The 18,015-nt window shown below is 42.6% G+C and overlaps 1 protein-coding gene across 1 annotated transcript; it reads left to right on the plus strand.

Moving 5' to 3' along the window:
- The first annotated feature begins 533 nt into the window (after positions 1 to 533).
- On the plus strand, positions 534 to 970 carry LOC123160284 (nuclear transcription factor Y subunit C-3-like). Its single transcript, XM_044578089.1, has one exon. The coding sequence runs from the start codon at positions 545 to 547 to the stop codon at positions 968 to 970; it is 426 nt and encodes a 141-aa protein (XP_044434024.1). The 5' UTR covers positions 534 to 544.
- The last annotated feature ends 17,045 nt before the right edge of the window (positions 971 to 18,015 follow it).

Raw genomic sequence — 18,015 nt, forward strand, 5'->3', positions numbered from 1 at the left:
TTGCCGATTTTGTGCCCCTCCACATGCATGCTATCTACTATGGCGCCAAATGGCACATTATCATACCTCAGGGGAAAATAAAAGCCAGGCACGGTACCTTGTTTGTTTTGTATACCTTGTACTGCCAATAACGGTATATGCGACACAGAATAGAATATACTACTACACTAACTTTATGTCTTGAAACTGCGCTTTACACCGGTGATTACGTATGACGACAACGACGCCTTCCAAATACGGACGCTCCTAGTCCTCGGTGCGATCGCGATCCCAACCACCGTCTCTTGCGGTTTGTTTACGTGATCTCTGTACGATCGACCGATCGCTGTCGAGACTGCCGGCCGCGGCCACGCCGCTCGGTTGCCGGCCGGCCATGGAGCCGCGACGGCCACGCGCTCCCTTGTTCGCGGGGTCAAGCGGCATGGGGATATAAGGTCCGTCAATGGCCGCGGTCGAATGAGAATTGCACCGTCCATTTGTTAGAGCTTAGCTACCCAGCAGCCTAGCACGTACGGCGAGGCGACTGAACGACGGCGGCGAGAGGATGAGGCTGCCGAGCCCGTACTCGGGGGTGTTCAGGGGCGGGGCGACGGCGAGGACGGGCCCGCACGCGCTGCCGCTGGCGCGGATCAAGAAGATCATGAAGCGGTCGGCGCGGGACGGCAGCGGCGGCGACGGCGCCGGGGCGAGGATGATCTCGTGCGAGGCGCCGGTGGTGTTCTCCAGGGCGTGCGAGCTGTTCGTCGCCGAGCTGACGCGCGCCGCCTGGGACGCCACGCTTGAGGGCCGGCGCCGGACCATGCACGCCGAGGACGTCGCCGCCGCCGTCAGGGACACCAACGTCTTTGACTTCCTCGTCGACGTCGTCAAGGCCGGGCCGAGTGACGATGGCGTCAAAGCTGGGGACGGTGAAGGCAGCGTCACGCCGGCCATTGGTGTCCACGGCGGCATGCAGGGTCGTAGGTTGTGATTATGAAATCAAACTATGCCGCGATTAATTGCACTAATAGGATACAAATGTTTCATGATCACAAGCTACATGAAAGATTCAAGATTCATATAGCTTTTCTACCAAAAAAGAAAGAAAAGGAAATGCTTAATATCAACCGGTGGATCGCAACGGCCGTGTCCGCCACCTTCCCTGGATGACACGCCTCAAGTGAGGGCCTATGTACCATCCTTCATGCAACAGGGGCCATGCTTCTGAAACATATGTGGTGTTGCAATGGTCTACGACGGGTTTATGTTTTACAATAAAACTTCTCTTGCAAAAATAATGTGTAACAAGATCTTAGTTGGAAAAAATTGCAACAAAACCTCGGTTCCAAAAATGTTTTTGCAACAAAACAGTTGTTGCAACAAAAAACTGCAACAATACCTGGGTCGCAGAAAGTTTGCTGCAACAAGACCTGTGTTGCAGTGGTGGAGGCACTCTCTGCCGATCGATGTGGCAGATCTGATGGCTCGCGACCCGGCGGATGCGTAGAACACCCCCAAAAAAAACCCTATTAGCTCTGCTCTTTTTTTCTTTTTTGCGAACTCGGTATTCCTCAGTTCTCTGAATATCCGAATCACTGCAATCGATTTTGTGTGAGAAGAATGAAGCCCCAAGCTATAGATGGAAATGTCGCAGCTGTTGGGTTACGTAGTAATTTCAAAAAAAATCCTACGCACACGCAGGATCATGGTGATGCATAGCAACGAGAGGGGAGAGTGTGTCCACGTACCCTCGTAGACCGAAAGCGGAAGCGTTAGCACAACGCGGTTGATGTAGTCGTACGTCTTCACGATCCGACCGATCAAGTACCGAACGCACGGCACCTCCGAGTTCTGCACACGTTCAACTCGATGACGTCCCTCGAACTCCGATCCAGCCGAGCTTTGAGGGAGAGTTCCGTCAGCACGACGGTGTGGTGACGATTATGATGTTCTACCGACGCAGGGCTTCGCCTAAGCACCGCTACGATATTATCGAGGCGGATTATGGTGGAGGGGGGCACCGCACACGGCTAAGAGATCGAGAGATCAATTGTTGTGTCTATGGGATGCCCCCTACCCCCGTATATAAAAGAGCAAGGGGGGAGGAGGCCGGCCCTAGGAGGGGCGCGCCAAGGGAGTAGGATTCCTACTCCTAGTTGGAGTAGGTTTCCTGCTTTCCTAGTCCAACTAGGAGAAGGGGGGAAAGGGGGGGAAGAGGAAAAGGAAGGGAGAGGGGGGCCGCGCTCCAAACCCCTTGTCCAATTCGGACTGGGCTTGGGAGGGGCGCGCGCCACCTCCTGGCTGCTGCCTCTCCTTCCCACTAAGGCCCATTAAGGCCCAATACTTCTTTCCCGTATTCCCGTAACTCCCGGGTAATCCGAAAAATACCCGAATCACTCGGAACCTTTCCGATGTCCGAATATAGTCATCCAATATATCAATCTTTACGTCTCGATCATTTCGAGACTCCTCGTCATGTCCCCGATCTCATCCGGGACTCCGAACTACCTTCGGTACATCAAAACACATAAACTCATAATATAACCGTCATCGAACTTTAAGCGTGTGGACCCTACGGGTTCGAGAACTATGTAGACATGACCGAGACACGTCTCCGGTCAATAACCAATAGCAGAACCTAGATACTCATATTGGCTCCCACATATTCTACGAAGATCTTTATCGGTCAGACCGCATAACAACATACGTTGTTCCCTTTGTCATCGGTATGTTACTTGCCCGAGATTCGATCGTCGTCTCAATACCTAGTTCAATCTCGTTACCGGCAAGTCTCTTTACTCGTTCCATAATACATCATCCCGCAACAAACTCATTAGTTGCAATGCTTGCAAGGCTTAAGTGATGTACATTACCGAGAGGGCCCAGAGATACCTCTCCGACAATCGGAGTGACAAATCCTAATCTCGAAATACGCCAACCCAACAAGTACCTTCGGAGACACCTGTAGAGCACCTTTATAGTCACCCAGTTACGTTGTGATGTTTGGTAGCACACAAAGTGTTCCTCCGGTAAACGGGAGTTGCATAATCTCATAGTCATAGGAACATGTATATGTCATGAAGAAAGCAATAGCAACATACTAAACGATCAAGTGCTAAGCTAACGGAATGGGTCAAGTCAATCATATCGTTCTCCTAATGATGTGATCCCGTTAATCAAATGACAACTCATGTCTATGGCTAGGAAACTCAACCATCTTTGATTAACGAGCTAGTCAAGTAGAGGCATACTAGTGAAACTATGTTTGTCTATGTATTCACACATGTATCAAGTTTCCGATTAATACAATTCTAGCATGAATAATAAACATTTATCATGAAATAAGGAAATAAATAATAACTTTATTATTGCTTCTAGGGCATATTTCCTTCAGTCTCCCACTTGCACTAGAGTGAATAATCTAGTTCACATCGCCATGTGATTTAACATCAATAGTTCACATCACCATGTGATTAACACCCATAGTTCACATCGTCATGTGACCAACACCCAAAGGGTTTACTAGAGTCAATAATCTAGTTCACATCGCTATGTGATTAACACCTAAAGAGTACTAAGGTGTGATCATGTTTTGCTTGTGAGATAATTTTAGTCAACGGGTCTGTCACATTCAGATCCGTAAGTATTTTGCAAATTTCTATGTCTACAATGCTCTGCACGGAGCTACTCTAGCTAACTGCTCCCACTTTCAATATGTATCTAGATCGAGACTTAGAGTCATCCAGATCTGTGTCAAAACTTGCATCGACGTAACTCTTTACGACGAACCTTTTGTCACCTCCATAACCGAGAAATATTTCCTTATTCCAGTAAGGATAATTTTGACCGCCGTCCAGTGATCTAATCCTAGATCACTATTGTACCCTCTTGCCAAAATCATGGTGAGGTACACAATAGGTCTGGTACACAACATAGCATACTTTATAGAACCTATGACTGAGGCATAGGAAATGACTTTCATTCTCTTTTCTATTTTCTGTTGTGGTCGGGTTTTGAGTCTTTACTCAACTTTATACTTTGCAATACAGGCAAGAACTCTTTCTTTGACTGTTCCATTTTGAACTACTTCAAAATCTTGTCAAGGTATGTACTCATTGGAAAAACTTATCAAGAGTCTTGATTTATCTCTATAAATCTTGATGCTCAATATGTAAGCAGCTTCACCGAGGTCTTTCTTTGAAAAACTCCTTTCAAACACTCCTTTATGCTTTGCAGAATAATTCTACATTATTTCCGATCAACAATATGTCATTCACATATACTTATCAGAAATGATGTAGTGCTCCCACTCACTTTCTTGTAAATACAGGCTTCACCGCAAGTCTGTATAAAACTATATGCTTTAATCAACTTATCAAAGCGTATATTCCAACTCCGAGATGCTTGCACCAGTCCATAGATGGATCGCTGGAGCTTGCATATTTTGTTAGCACTTTTAGGATTGACAAAACCTTCTGGTTGCATCATATACAACTCTTCTTTAATAAATCCATTAAAGAATGCAGTTTTGTTTATCCATTTGCCAGATTTCATAAAATGCGGCAATTGCTAACATGATTCGGACAGACTTAAGCATAGATACGAGTGAGAAACTCTCATCGTAGTCAACACCTTGAACTTGTCGAAAACCTTTTGCGACAATTCTAGCTTTGTAGATAGTAACACTACTATCAGCGTCCGTCTTCCTCTTGAAGATCCATTTAATCTCAATGGCTCGCCGATCATTGGGCAAGTCAATCAAAGTCCATACTTTGTTCTCATACATGGATCCCATCTCAGATTTCATGGCCTCAAGCCATTTTGCGAAATCTGGGCTCATCATCGCTTCCTCATAGTTCGTAGGTTCGTCATGGTCAAGTAACATGACCTCCAGAACTGGATTACCGTACCACTCTGGTGCGGATTTCATTCTGGTTGACCTATGAGGTTCGGTAGTAACTTGATCTTGAAGTTACATGATCATCATCATTAGCTTCCTCACTAATTGGTGTAGGAGTGACAAGAACAGATTTCTGTGATGAACTACTTTCCAATAAGGGAGCAGGTACAGTTACCTCATCAAGTTATACTTTCCTCCCACTCACTTCTTTCGAGAGAAACTCCTTCTCCAGAAAGATTCCGAATTTAGCAACAAAAGTCTTGCCTTCGGATCTGTGATAGAAGGTGTACCCAACAGTCTCCTTTGGGTATCCTATGAAGACACATTTATCCGATTTGGGTTCGAGCTTATCAGGTTGAAGCTTTTTCACATAAGCATCACAACCCCAAACTTTAATAAACGGCAACTTTGGTTTCTTGCCAAACCACATTTCATATTGTGTCGTCTCAACGGACTTAGACGGTGCCCTTTTTAACGTGGATGCAGCTGTCTTTAATACATAACCCCAAAACGATAGTGGTAAATCGGTAAGAGACATCATAGATTGCACCATATCTAATAAAGTACGGTTACGATGTTCGGACACACCATTACACTGTGGTGTTCCAGGTGGCGTGAGCAGTGAAACTATTTCACATTGTTCTAACTGAAGACCAAACTCGTAACTCAAATACTCTTCTCCACGATCAGATCGTTGAAACTTTATTTCTTGTTACGATGATTTTCCACTTCACTCTGAAATTATATGAACTTTTCAAATGTTTCAGACTTCTGTTTCATTAAGTAGATATACCCATATCTTCTCAAATCATCTGTGAAGGTCAGAAAATAATGATACCCACTACGAGCCTCAATATTCATCAGACCACATACATCAGTATGTATGATTTCCAACAAATCTGTTGCTTGCTCCATTGTTCCGGAGAACGGCGTTTTAGTCATCTTGCCCAAGAGGCATGGTTCGCAAGCATCAAGTGATTCATAATCAAGTGATTCCAAAATCCCATCAGCCAGGAGTTTCTTCATGCGCTTTACACCAACATGACCTAAACGACAGTGCCACAAATAAGTTGCACTATCATTATTAACTTTGCATCTTTTGGCTTCAATATTATGAATATGTGTATCACTACGATCGAGATCCAACAAACCATTTTCATTGGGTGTATGACCATAGAAGGTTTTATTCATGTAAATAGAACAACAATTATTCTCTAACTTAAATGAATAACCGTATTGCAATAAACATGATCAAATCATATTCATGCTCAACGCAAACACCAAATAACACTTATTTAGGTTCAACACTAATCCCGAAAGTGTAGGGAGCGTGCGATGATGATCATATCAATCTTGGAACCACTTCCAACACACATCGTCACTTCACCCTTAACTAGTCTCTGTTCATTCCGCAACTCCTGTTTCGAGTTACTACTCTTAGTAACTGAACCAGTACCAAATACCGAGGGGTTGCTACGAACACTAGTAAAATACACATCAATAATATGTATATCAAATATACCTTTGTTCACTTTGCCATCCTTCTTATCCGCCAAATACTTGGGGCAGTTCCGCTTCCAGTGACCAGTCCCTTTGCAGTAGAAGCACTTAGTCTCAGGCTTAGGACCAGACTTGGGCTTCTTCACTTGAGTAGCAACTTGCTTGCCGTTCTTCTTGAAGTTCCCCTTCTTCCCTTTGCCGTTTTTCTTGAAACTAGTGGTCTCGTCAACCATCAACACTTGATGTTTTTCTTGATTTCTACCTTCGTCGATTTCAGCATCACGAAGAGCTTGGGAATTATTTCCGTTATCCCTTGCATATTATAGTTCATCACGAAGTTCTACTAACTTGGTGATGGTGACTAGAGAATTTTGCCAATCACTATCTTACCTGGAAGATTAACTCCCACTTGATTCAAGCGATTGTAGTACCCAGACAATCTGAGCACATGCTTACTGCTTGAGCTATTCTCCTCCATCTTTTAGCTATAGAACTTGTTGGAGACTTCATATCTCTCAACTCGGGTATTTGCTTGAAATATTAACTTCAACTCCTGGAACATCTCATATGGTCCATGACGTTCAAAACGTCTTTGAAGTCCCGATTCTAAGCCGTTAAGCATGGTGCACTAAACTATCAAGTAGTCATCATATTGAGCTAGCCAAACGTTCATAACGTCTGCATTTGCTCCTGCAATAGGTCTGTCACCTAGCGGTGCATCAAGGACATAATTCTTCTGTGCAGCAATGAGGATAAACCTCAGATCACGGACCCAGTCCGCATCATTGCTACTATCATCTTTCAACTTAGTTTTCTCTAGGAACAGACATAAAACATAGGGAAGCAACAACGCGAGCTATTGATCTACAACATAGATATGCTAATACTACTAGGACTAAGTTCATGATAAATTAAAGTTCAATTAATCATATTACTTAAGAACTCCCACTTAGATAGACATCCCTCTAATCCTCTAAGTGATCACGTGATCCAAATCAACTAAACCATGTCCGATCATCACGTGAGATGGAGTAGTTTCAATGGTGAACATCACAATGTTGATCATATCTACTATATGATTCACGCTCGACCTTTCGGTCTCAGTGTTCCGAGGCCATATCTGTTATATGCTAGGCTCGTCAAGTTTAACCTGAGTATTCCGCGTGTGCAACTGTTTTGCACCCGTTGTATTTGAACGTAGAGCCTATCACACCCGATCATCACGTGGTGTCTCAGCATGAAGAACTTTCGCAACGGTGCATACTCAGGGAGAACACTTATAACTTGATAATTTAGTGAGAGATCATCTTATAAAGCTACCACCGAACTAAGCAAAATAAGATGTATAAAAGATAAACATCACATGCAATCATAATATGTGACATGATATGGCCATCATTATCTTGTGCCTTTGATCTCCATCTCCAAAGCATCGTCATGATCTCCATCGTCACCGGCATGACACCATGATCTCCATCATCTTGATCTATATCAATGTGTCGTCACATGATCGTCTCGCCAACTATTGCTCTTGCAAATATTGCTATCGCATAGCGATAAAGTAAATCGCATAGCGATAAAGTAAAGCAATTATTTGGCGCTTGCATCTTATGCAATAAAGAGACAACCATAAAACTTTTGCCAATTGCCGATAACTTCAACAAAACATGATCATCTCATACAACAATTTATATCTCATCACGTCTCGACCATATCACATCACAACATGCCCTGCAAAAATAAGTTAGACATCCTCTACTTTGTTGTTGCAAGTTTTACGTGGCTGCTACGGGCTGAGCAAGAACCGTTCTTACCTACGCATCAAAACCACAACGATAGTTCATCAAGTTAGTGTTGTTTCAACCTTCTCAAGGACCGGGCGTAGCCACACTCGGTTCAACTAAAGTGGAGAAACTGACACCCGCTAGTCACCTGTGTGCAAAGCACGGCAGTAAAACCAGTCTCGCGTAAGCGTACGCGTAATATCGGTCCGGGGCGCTTCATCCAACAATACCGCCGAACCAAAGTATGACATGCTGGTAAGCAGTATGACTTATATCGCCCACAACTCACTTGTGTTTTCCTACGCACACGCAAGATCATGGTGATACATAGCAATGAGAGGGGCGAGTGTGTCCACGTACCCTTTTAGACCAAAAGCGGAAGCGTTAGCACAACGCGGTTGATGTAGTCGTACGTCTTCACGATCCGACCGATCAAGTACCGAACGCACGGCACCTCCGAGTTCTGCACACGTTCAACTCGATGACGTCCCTCGAACTCCGATCCAGCCGAGCTTTGAGGGAGAGTTCCGTCAGCACGACGGTGTGGTGACGATGATGATGTTCTACCGATGCAGGGCTTCGCCTAAGCACCGCTACGATATTATCGAGGCAGATTATGGTGGAGGGGGGCACCGCACACGGCTAAGAGATCAAGAGATCAATTGTTGTGCTTATGGGGTGCCCCCCTGCCCCCATATATAAAGGAGCAAGGGAGGAGGAGGCCGGCCCTAGGAGGGCCGCGCCAAGGGAGTAGGATTCCTACTCCTAGTTGGAGTAGGTTTCCTCCTTTCCTAGTCCAACTAGGAGAAGGGGGGAAAGGGGGAAGAGGAGAAGGAAGGGAGAGGGGGCGCGCGCCCCAAACCTCTTGTCCAATTCGGACTGGGCTTGGGAGGGGCGCGCGCCACCTCCTGGCTGCTGCCTCTCCTTCCCACTAAGGCCCATTAAGGCCCAATACTTCTTTCCCGTATTCCCGTAACTCCCGGTACTCCGAAAAATACCCGAATCACTCGGAACCTTTCCGATGTCCGAATATAGTCGTCCAATATATCGATCTTTACGTCTCGATCATTTAGAACTCATCGTCATGTCCCCGATCTCATCCGGGACTCCGAACTACCTTCGGTACATCAAAACACATAAACTCATAATATAACCGTCATCGAACTTTAAGCGTGCGGACCCTACGGGTTCGAGAACTATGTAGACATGACCGAGACACGTCTCCGGTCAATAACCAATAGCGGAACCTGGATGCTCATATTGGCTCCCACATATTCTACGAAGATCTTTATCGGTCAGACCGCATAACAACATACGTTGTTCCCTTTGTCATCGGTATGTTACTTGCCCGAGATTCGATCGCCGGTATCTCAATACCTAGTTCAATCTCGTTACCGGCAAGTCTCTTTACTCGTTTCGTAATACATCATCCCGCAAAAAACTCATTAGTTGCAATGCTTGCAAGGCTTAAGTGATGTGCATTACCGAGAGGGCCCAGAGATACCTCTCCGACAATCGGAGTGACAAATCCTAATCTCAAAATACGCCAACCCAACAAGTACCTTTGGAGACACCTGTAGAGCACCTTTATAATCACCCAGTTACGTTGTGACGTTTGGTAGCACACAAAGTGTTCCTCCGATAAACAGGAGTTGCATAATCTCATAGTCATAGGAACATGTATAAGTCATGAAGAAAGCAATAGCAACATACTAAACGATCAAGTGCTAAGCTAACGGAATGGGTCAAGTCAATCATATCATTCTCCTAATGATGTGATCCCGTTAATCAAATGACAACTCATGTCTATGGCTAGGAAACTCAACCATCTTTGATTAACGAGCTAGTCAGGTAGAGGCATACTAGTGACACTATGTTTGTCTATGTATTCACACATGTATCAACTTTCCGGTTAATACAATTCTAGCATGAATGATAAATATTTATCATGAAATAAGGAAATAAATAATAACTTTATTATTGCCTCTAGGGCATATTTTCTTCAGCAGCGTCCCCAGTAAGGGTGAAAGATGAAGATCGGGAGATGAAGGCCGCGTGGAGCCCCGGTCGCTGTCCGCGACAATCTCGACTAGAAACTTGTCAATGCATGCAGAGTTGCAGGTTGTGGTTATGAAATCAAACAATGCCTTGATTAATTGCACTAGTTGGATATTTTTTTGCATGTTTACCAATTATTGGATCATATTACAAAAATTCATATAGCTTTTCTATGATGTAACCAAATAACTTCTTTATCTCTATTAGATGTTAATTTCTTGCTCTTCGCAAAAAAAGCTATTCCCACTATAAAATAATGTAGAATGAATTCCTGTCATTACCCCTTATTTTAACACTTTTTACACTAATTACCCCATTTAACAAAGTTTCATCCAGATTACCCCATTTAGCAAATGTTTTGCCAGTTTTTACCACAATAATTCTTTTCAGAGCGATCTGCCAGCTAACTCCCTGCGATCAGATTCATCTTGGCGTTTTTTCCAATGCCCGGACCGGTCACTTGGTTTAGCCGCACCTGTTTTTTTTTCTCATGGCTGTCAGGTGTATGTGTGCACCACATCGCAGGAAAAACGAACAGTTATCATGAGCGGTCAAGTACGTTTAATTTTGCATTGTGGGTTGTGGTTCGTAGGTTTAATGTGATGATATTTTAGTTTTCTTCCTTCATGCAAAACATAGGAGGAAGCATTTATTTTACGCTTTGGGAGATCATCAGATAAAAACATCACATCCTATTTTATAGGTCCGCAGTGCTAACGTTGAACATGTGTTTTTTAGTTGGGCGCCAATGATGTGTGTCCGTTTAAAATTAGTACTACCAATTATTAACATAATAGGACGTTTTTTGTTTTAATAGAAATGTATGCTTGGGCACTTAGTCTCGACTCTCAAGTAAAACACGATCTTTGCAAGAAGGCTCTTAAAAATAAGGGGTAAAAACAGTTAAGATTGTCACTAAATGGGGTAATCTGGATGAAAATTTGTTAAATGGGGAACCAATGTAAAAAAATGCTAAATTAGGGGATAAAAACCGGAATTCATTCAATAATATAAGATTCAGGGGGAGGTCGACAATAGGCAGGAGATGATGACACCACAGCTGGTGGGAGTGAGTCGGAGGCTTGACGGATTCAGGGGGAGGTCGCAAACACTGACAAAGTAGGGCTTAGAGGGATGAGCGGGGATGGGGACGGCACAACGGAGGCGGCTGCTTGGCAATGTCGGCCGACCGTGGGTGGTGGCGACATGCGTTAGGCCGTGACAGGATGGTTGATGGAGGTGGAAGATGAACTGTGCAGCCAGGGAAGGAGGAAGATGAACCCACAACCCTTCTATTTACCAAGTGAGTCTGCACAGAATGCTACGAAACATAAGAATCATTTTGAATCCCATTGGCACCCGGATTCAGCTTCTTTCGAACTAGCAAATGCACTTTCAGAGCCAACAACGGATCGGCTTGGCCCATTTCCCATCTCGGGAAGAAAGAGTACCTAGATCTGCATCTACTAAGTATACCCTGAAATTCATGTTATGATCCGGTCTTTCCCAAAGCTAGGGCTTCTTTTCCCATCCCTATCCTCCGCGTCAATCTGTACCGGACCCAGAGTCAAAACTAAAAAGAGAATGATGGCTCTAGCAATGCCGACCGAAACAAGAAAATCGGTTTACTGATGCATAGGTGGTTCCTATATCGATAGTGTTGAACCTGCTAGATATCAGATAGTGAAACCCAACCCCTAAAAGAGACATGTCAAAAGAAATCCATACTATCCACATCGACCGACCCCCTAGGATAAATACATGTGGTTTACATGAATTTTCATCTTACATAACTAGTTGGCGGTGACGGTTTCGTATGAAGTAGAGAATTTTCTATCACAATGCATTGGAACTTTACTCAAGCACATATCGTACACAACCACCAGCTGCTTGCACGACATTCAGTCGGACATAAATGGGAGCAAGATATTATTGCATGCACTGAATTTATGTGTTTATGACCCATTGTTGTGTGTTCACCTCAGTTGGTGTAGTTACCACCACCACAATGGAGAAACAAATTACAATACAATTGCACTCTACTTGACTTGGGTAGTTGAGTACATGTGTTAACGTGGATCACCAAATCATGTGGTTATGTTCAGCTCGACCGGTGCAACAACCTCCTAGAATTGAATTAATTAAGCAGCACAAGGTATGTGTTATATATATGTGAAGCTCCTACCTTGAGCTGGATCGATAGACCAAGAGAAAAAGATCGATGCAACAAAGGTAATTTGTTGAGTTTGTGAGCTCACCTAGAGCTGTGCAGAGTGCAGACTATAGAGATGGGTGTGGGAGGTGTCGGTAAAATGTTGGCCACACCCGCCGAATCTAGTTTTTCCACATGTATGTTGGGGTTCCAGGTCTATCTTGACAGTATATTCGTTGGAGGTCCATGCAGCAGTTCGACTTCCCCGTGCGGCAAATTCTCCAAAAGAAACCTGCATGGATGCACGACTGTTGCTCTGGCCGTGGATTGAACACGTACATACTAGCTGCTGGTTCAATGTGTCCATTGACCCCCTTGCCCAAGGCATGCTCTTGGAACTTTCAGTTTTCTTGGGTTTTCCATTTCATGCATGTGCATGACGCACATCTTCTTCTAGTCTTTCTAGCAGTCCTGCCGTATTTGTACCTATTCTGAACGATGTTCAACAATGACGCGCAGTCACTGAAAATCCATGAAAATCAATGGGACCGACGATAAATCCGGAAATATCAAAATACTTCTGCCGAACAATGCTCACATGTACATATAAGTGTGAGCGCTAATATTTGAACTCGGGCGGATTGATCAATATCTCCATAGGGATGTAGTTGCGTACAGTGAAGGGGAGGTTTGTAGATGCGCCAGATGCCCAGAGTACATAGGGGATGATAGCACATCGATCATATCGTTGACCTTACCAACCAAAGCCAATTAAATCTGCCCACATATTACAGACGAGCTTGCTAGATGGTTACTGAAACAACAATTGCACAAACATAAACATGCATTCCAATTTCTGGAAGAAAAAGCATTTCAACACAGAAAATACTTTCCAATTACAATTTCGTTTCATATCACGGGTATTAGTTTCACAAATCTGTATTCACATCAAATATAGCAGTTCCACATATCTACATATCTATTTCAATTTCGGAACAACAATATCACATATATCACACAATCTGCTTGAGATCTTCACATCGAGTTCAATTTGACACCTTCACTTCCATCAAGTATAACAGTTCCATATATCACACAAGTAGGGGGAGCTGTCCATCTGGTGAAGAAGCAAAGGGGGGGCGGGGGGCGAGCCCAAATCATGTACCATAAAACAAAAATCACGATGTAAACACAGAGTTAGAGATGTTAGGGGAGTTGTGATTATCTGGGGGTCGGGCTGGATGCATCTGTTCGTGGGCTTCATGACTCACTAGATCCGGGGTAAGTCATGCTTGGAGTCGCCAGATCCGGCGACGACCCTCCTCGCTGACCCATCGTGGTTGGTGCCCGCTGTGGTCAAACAACGCCGGAGCAGGTCTCCCCAACGCCCACGACAGTGGATCCGTCTTCCGCCGGCGTGATCTGCCATTCTCTCCTCACCGGCCTCGTGGTACAGCCTCGCCGCCGCCGGTCTTGTGTATGTCCAGCCGTGGTAGGTGCCGGCCGCGGAAACCGTATCCGGTGCCGGACGTTGGTGGAGAAGCCAGATTAGTGGCGGCAATAGCTGGGAGAGACCGGCGACGGCGACCAGCGACGAGTAAGAACAGACGAGAGAGGGGGGATATTATCTTGTGTGGGGTCCACCCGTATTCCTGTTTTATAGATCTCGTATCCACAAATTGTTGGCGGAAATAAGAATCTTGTGGGGTCCACACGCACAAATCTACAAGCAGCGACGGATGGTGGATTCCTCACCGCTAGATACCAGCACCGGAATCTCTAAAAAGACTTACATTTAGGGACAAAGTAAGTATGAGAAAAATGTTAGTCAAGTGTACAAAAAATGTTTGTGACGTTTGAAAAATGTCACACATTTAAAACAATGTATGCGACATTTTGAAAAAAATTATACAATGTCAATAATGTTTCATATATTCCAAAAAAAATGCTACATTTAACTAAAATCACACAAAAATGTGTTCGTGACCTTTTCGAAAAATGTTAATACAATTTTAAAAAAGTATCTGTAATGTAAAAATCATACCATTAAAAAAGTGGAAGTGACATTTAAAGAAATATTCTCGCTTTTCAAAAAATGTTCGTGACACTTTAAAAATCTTAATACGATTTAAAAATATGTTTGCGTTGATTTTTTTTATTTTCCATCAAAATTATGTACATAACATTTGCGTTTGTTTTCCTCCACAACGGGGAGAGAGAGAGAGAGAGAGAGAGAGAGAGAGAGAGAGAGAGAGCTCGGCATAAATAACATTGACCAGATATTAACGCAAGCAATTATAGATACCAATCACATGGTGAATCATTACGAAATAAAATAATTGAGGAAAAATACCGCACATGTTTCTATCAGAAAGTTGATACCGAGATTACAAGAAAATGCTAGGTAAGTGAAAAAAAGGTATTCGACCAATTCTTCATAAGAAATCTTGCTTCCTTGAATCTATGATACCACTATATTTTCATATACATACAAATGATATCTGCAAGTATGTTTTTTTTAATTCGTGTACAAGTATGTTGGAATCCTAATACTTCATACAGCTAATAATAATTCTACGCACGCATATGTGAACAAGACACCAAATTGGCATATGTATTGCAATTAATGTAACATTATCAAAACATAACACATGCAACATTTAAGAATAATATATTTATTTTAACACGAAGAACTTGCCTAGACTGAACATTAACATCAAGTATCATAGATAGAAAAACAAAATATGATGGATAATACTACTATCATACTTAAGAAATAAGCGGTAGTCACAAACACCATCGATACATAAAAAATGGACATATCCATGAGGCATGCATTCATGCAATACGTCGATCCCCAATTTCGCCTGCATACAACTTGAGAAACAAAACAGTAAATCTATTCAGGTGCTGACCATTGGCGCAGTTGTGGCACCGGTAGCCACATGTGCTTGTCGCTGTCCTATTTGCCCAAAAAAGTGGACTCACTCTTGCAGCATGTGGTTGTGCAGTCATGTCCTCTTAGGGCATGTACAATGGGGGCAGCACCTTGGTGCTGGTGCTGCCCCAGCTGCCAACGCTGCATCACAGGACCACACTTAATTTTTGTTTCCTAGCTCTCTCTCTTACTTTACCAGTGGGCCTTCACACATGCAGCACACTGCTCCCTCTACTTTTGAGCGAGGCAGCGGACTCCTCTGCAAGAGACCGTTTTACTCTGACAACACTACTTTTTCCCTCTCTCTTCCACATCGGCTGTTTATCTGACATGGATCGGTGGAGCAGATGTCCACGCTGTAGCATAGTTCATGCCCTTATTCTTCGTGGGAAAGTTGGACAAGATAGGCGGTGGTGGTGGTTCGGGGAATCTGTGAGAGAGAGAGAGAGAGAGAGAGAGAGAGAGAGAGAGAGAGAGAGAGAGAGAGCAGAAGAAATGAGGTTGTTCTCGCTTGTGGCGGTTGCTAAGGGAGGACGCAACAATGGTAAGATCCCGTCGAAGCTTCGGAGGAGGCCATGGCGTCCACGGCTCCAGTTATGTGTGGTCAGCAGGACGACGACATAGATAAGAAGAACAAAGAAAGGGGAGATTTGGGGGTTGGGGGCCTATGTGCCGCTCGTTGCGATTCCTAGCATAGACTCGTTGCTGGGCCGACACAGTAACCACGTGGCTGTGTCACGCTCACGTCACTCATGTTTTCCCATTATTTCCTTCTGTTTTTTTTCACATTTATTATATTTTTCTACAAATGTTTATATTTTAAAATACTCTAAATATATACATATATATATATGCCAAAAATTTACAGAGAATTTTAAATAATGTTAATCATGCATTTGAAAAATGTTTAACGTGTAAACAAATGTTTCTACATATATGAAAAATGTAGAATGTCAGGAAAAAAGTTAGTCATGTGTTAACGAAAACTGTTAGTCATGTGCGCAATTTTTTTTGTCATTTTAAACTTTTACGTGTTTAAAAAATGTGCAACATTTAAAAAATTATTGATACCATGTAAAAAGCGTTGATAAATTCAGAAAATGTTTTGTAAATAAAAAAAATGTAGGTTACAGTTTAGAACTGTTCACAAGTTTCAAAATTTGTGTTTGTGACATTTTCAAAAAATGTGAATACAATGTATAAAAGTTTATGTAATGTAAGAAAAATCATATCATTAAAATAAATATAAGTGATGGTTTAAGAAATATTATTGTGTTTTAAAAAATGTTCATGAGACTTTAATAATGTTTATACGATGTAAGAAACAATGTCCGCGTAGGTTAAAAATATGTTTGTTTCCATTACAAAATTTACGTGACATATTATGTCTTTTTTCCTCTGCAATACACGGAGAGATGGATGAGAAGAAAACTCTCATCATAAATGACATTGATTGAATATATTGGTATCAGCAATTATAGATACCAGTTACACGGTGGATCGTTGTGAAATTTAATAAATTAAGAAAAAAAGTACCACACATGGGTTTATGTCTGAAAGTTGATACCGTGATTACAAGAAAATGCTAAATAAGTGAAGAAAAAGATATTCGACCAATTCTTCATAAAAAATATTGCTTCCCAGAATATATGGTATCACAATATTCATAGACATATAGATAATATCAGCGAGTCTGCTTTTCTACATGTGTACAAGTATGTTGGTATTCTACCGCGTGACATATGTGATAAGAAATCCATACTATATTAAACAAAAGTATGTTGGAATAACAAAATCTGCATATAGCTAATAATAATTCTAGGCGCGCATATGTGAACCAGACACCAAATTGACATATGTACTGCAATGAGTGCAACATTATTAAAACATAGCACGTGCAATATTTAAGAATACTATATTCACTTTTGCATGAAGAACATTCCCAAATTGAATATTAACATTTAATCTTCAACCTCAAACTAGAAATCTAGTTCGGCTCTTGGGAGCATTTAATCTTCAACCTCAAACCTCCTTTACAAAAAAAATGGAGACAAAACATTGAACCATGCACAAACTTTCTATATGATAAAAGGACAATTACTTGGAATAATATAAGGTGATATATTGTAATTTTGAAATGTGTAACAAACTAGGGTAAAAGCGTGCAGCCACAAGAGGTGGAGAGGCTTAGAAAATGACAATGTCACATTAGTTGTGGCGCAAACTTAGGGTAAAAGCATGGGGTAGAGAGAGGAATGGGAAAAGATACCTAAAAAGAGCGGTGCGATGGTTCAACTTAGGGGAAACATGGGGTGGGGCCATGTTAGGCGTAGGATTAAAAGATAACAGTAGAGGTGGGTCAAGCTTAGGGTAAAAGGACATATGTGAAGAAGAGGGGAGGGGAAGGTGAAAGAAAGAAGTGACGCCGAGGAGGGGGAGCTCAAACTTACGGTAACAAGCATGGGTGGGGAGATGGAAAAGAGATGGCAAACCTCAGACAAAAGCACATCTAGATATTCCTTATGAATTTTACATGCACACATGGAAAACATAAAATTTAAAATGTGAAATATTTCATGCACATACCAGTTTCACTATATTTTAACTTCTAAATGAACGAACTATATTTTAGTTATTCGAATATCATATTGCGAAAAAGAGTCAAACTGGTTATTTCAAAGTACTCACATAAATCATGTAAAAA

This window comes from Triticum aestivum, chromosome 1D (genome assembly GCF_018294505.1).
Source record: "Triticum aestivum cultivar Chinese Spring chromosome 1D, IWGSC CS RefSeq v2.1, whole genome shotgun sequence".
In the NCBI taxonomy this organism is placed as follows: domain Eukaryota; kingdom Viridiplantae; phylum Streptophyta; class Magnoliopsida; order Poales; family Poaceae; genus Triticum; species Triticum aestivum.

Coding starts and splice junctions, on each gene's coding strand:
- LOC123160284 (XM_044578089.1), top strand. CDS start 545: ATGAGGCTGCCGAGCCCGTACTCGGGGGTGTTCAGGGGCGGGGCGACG.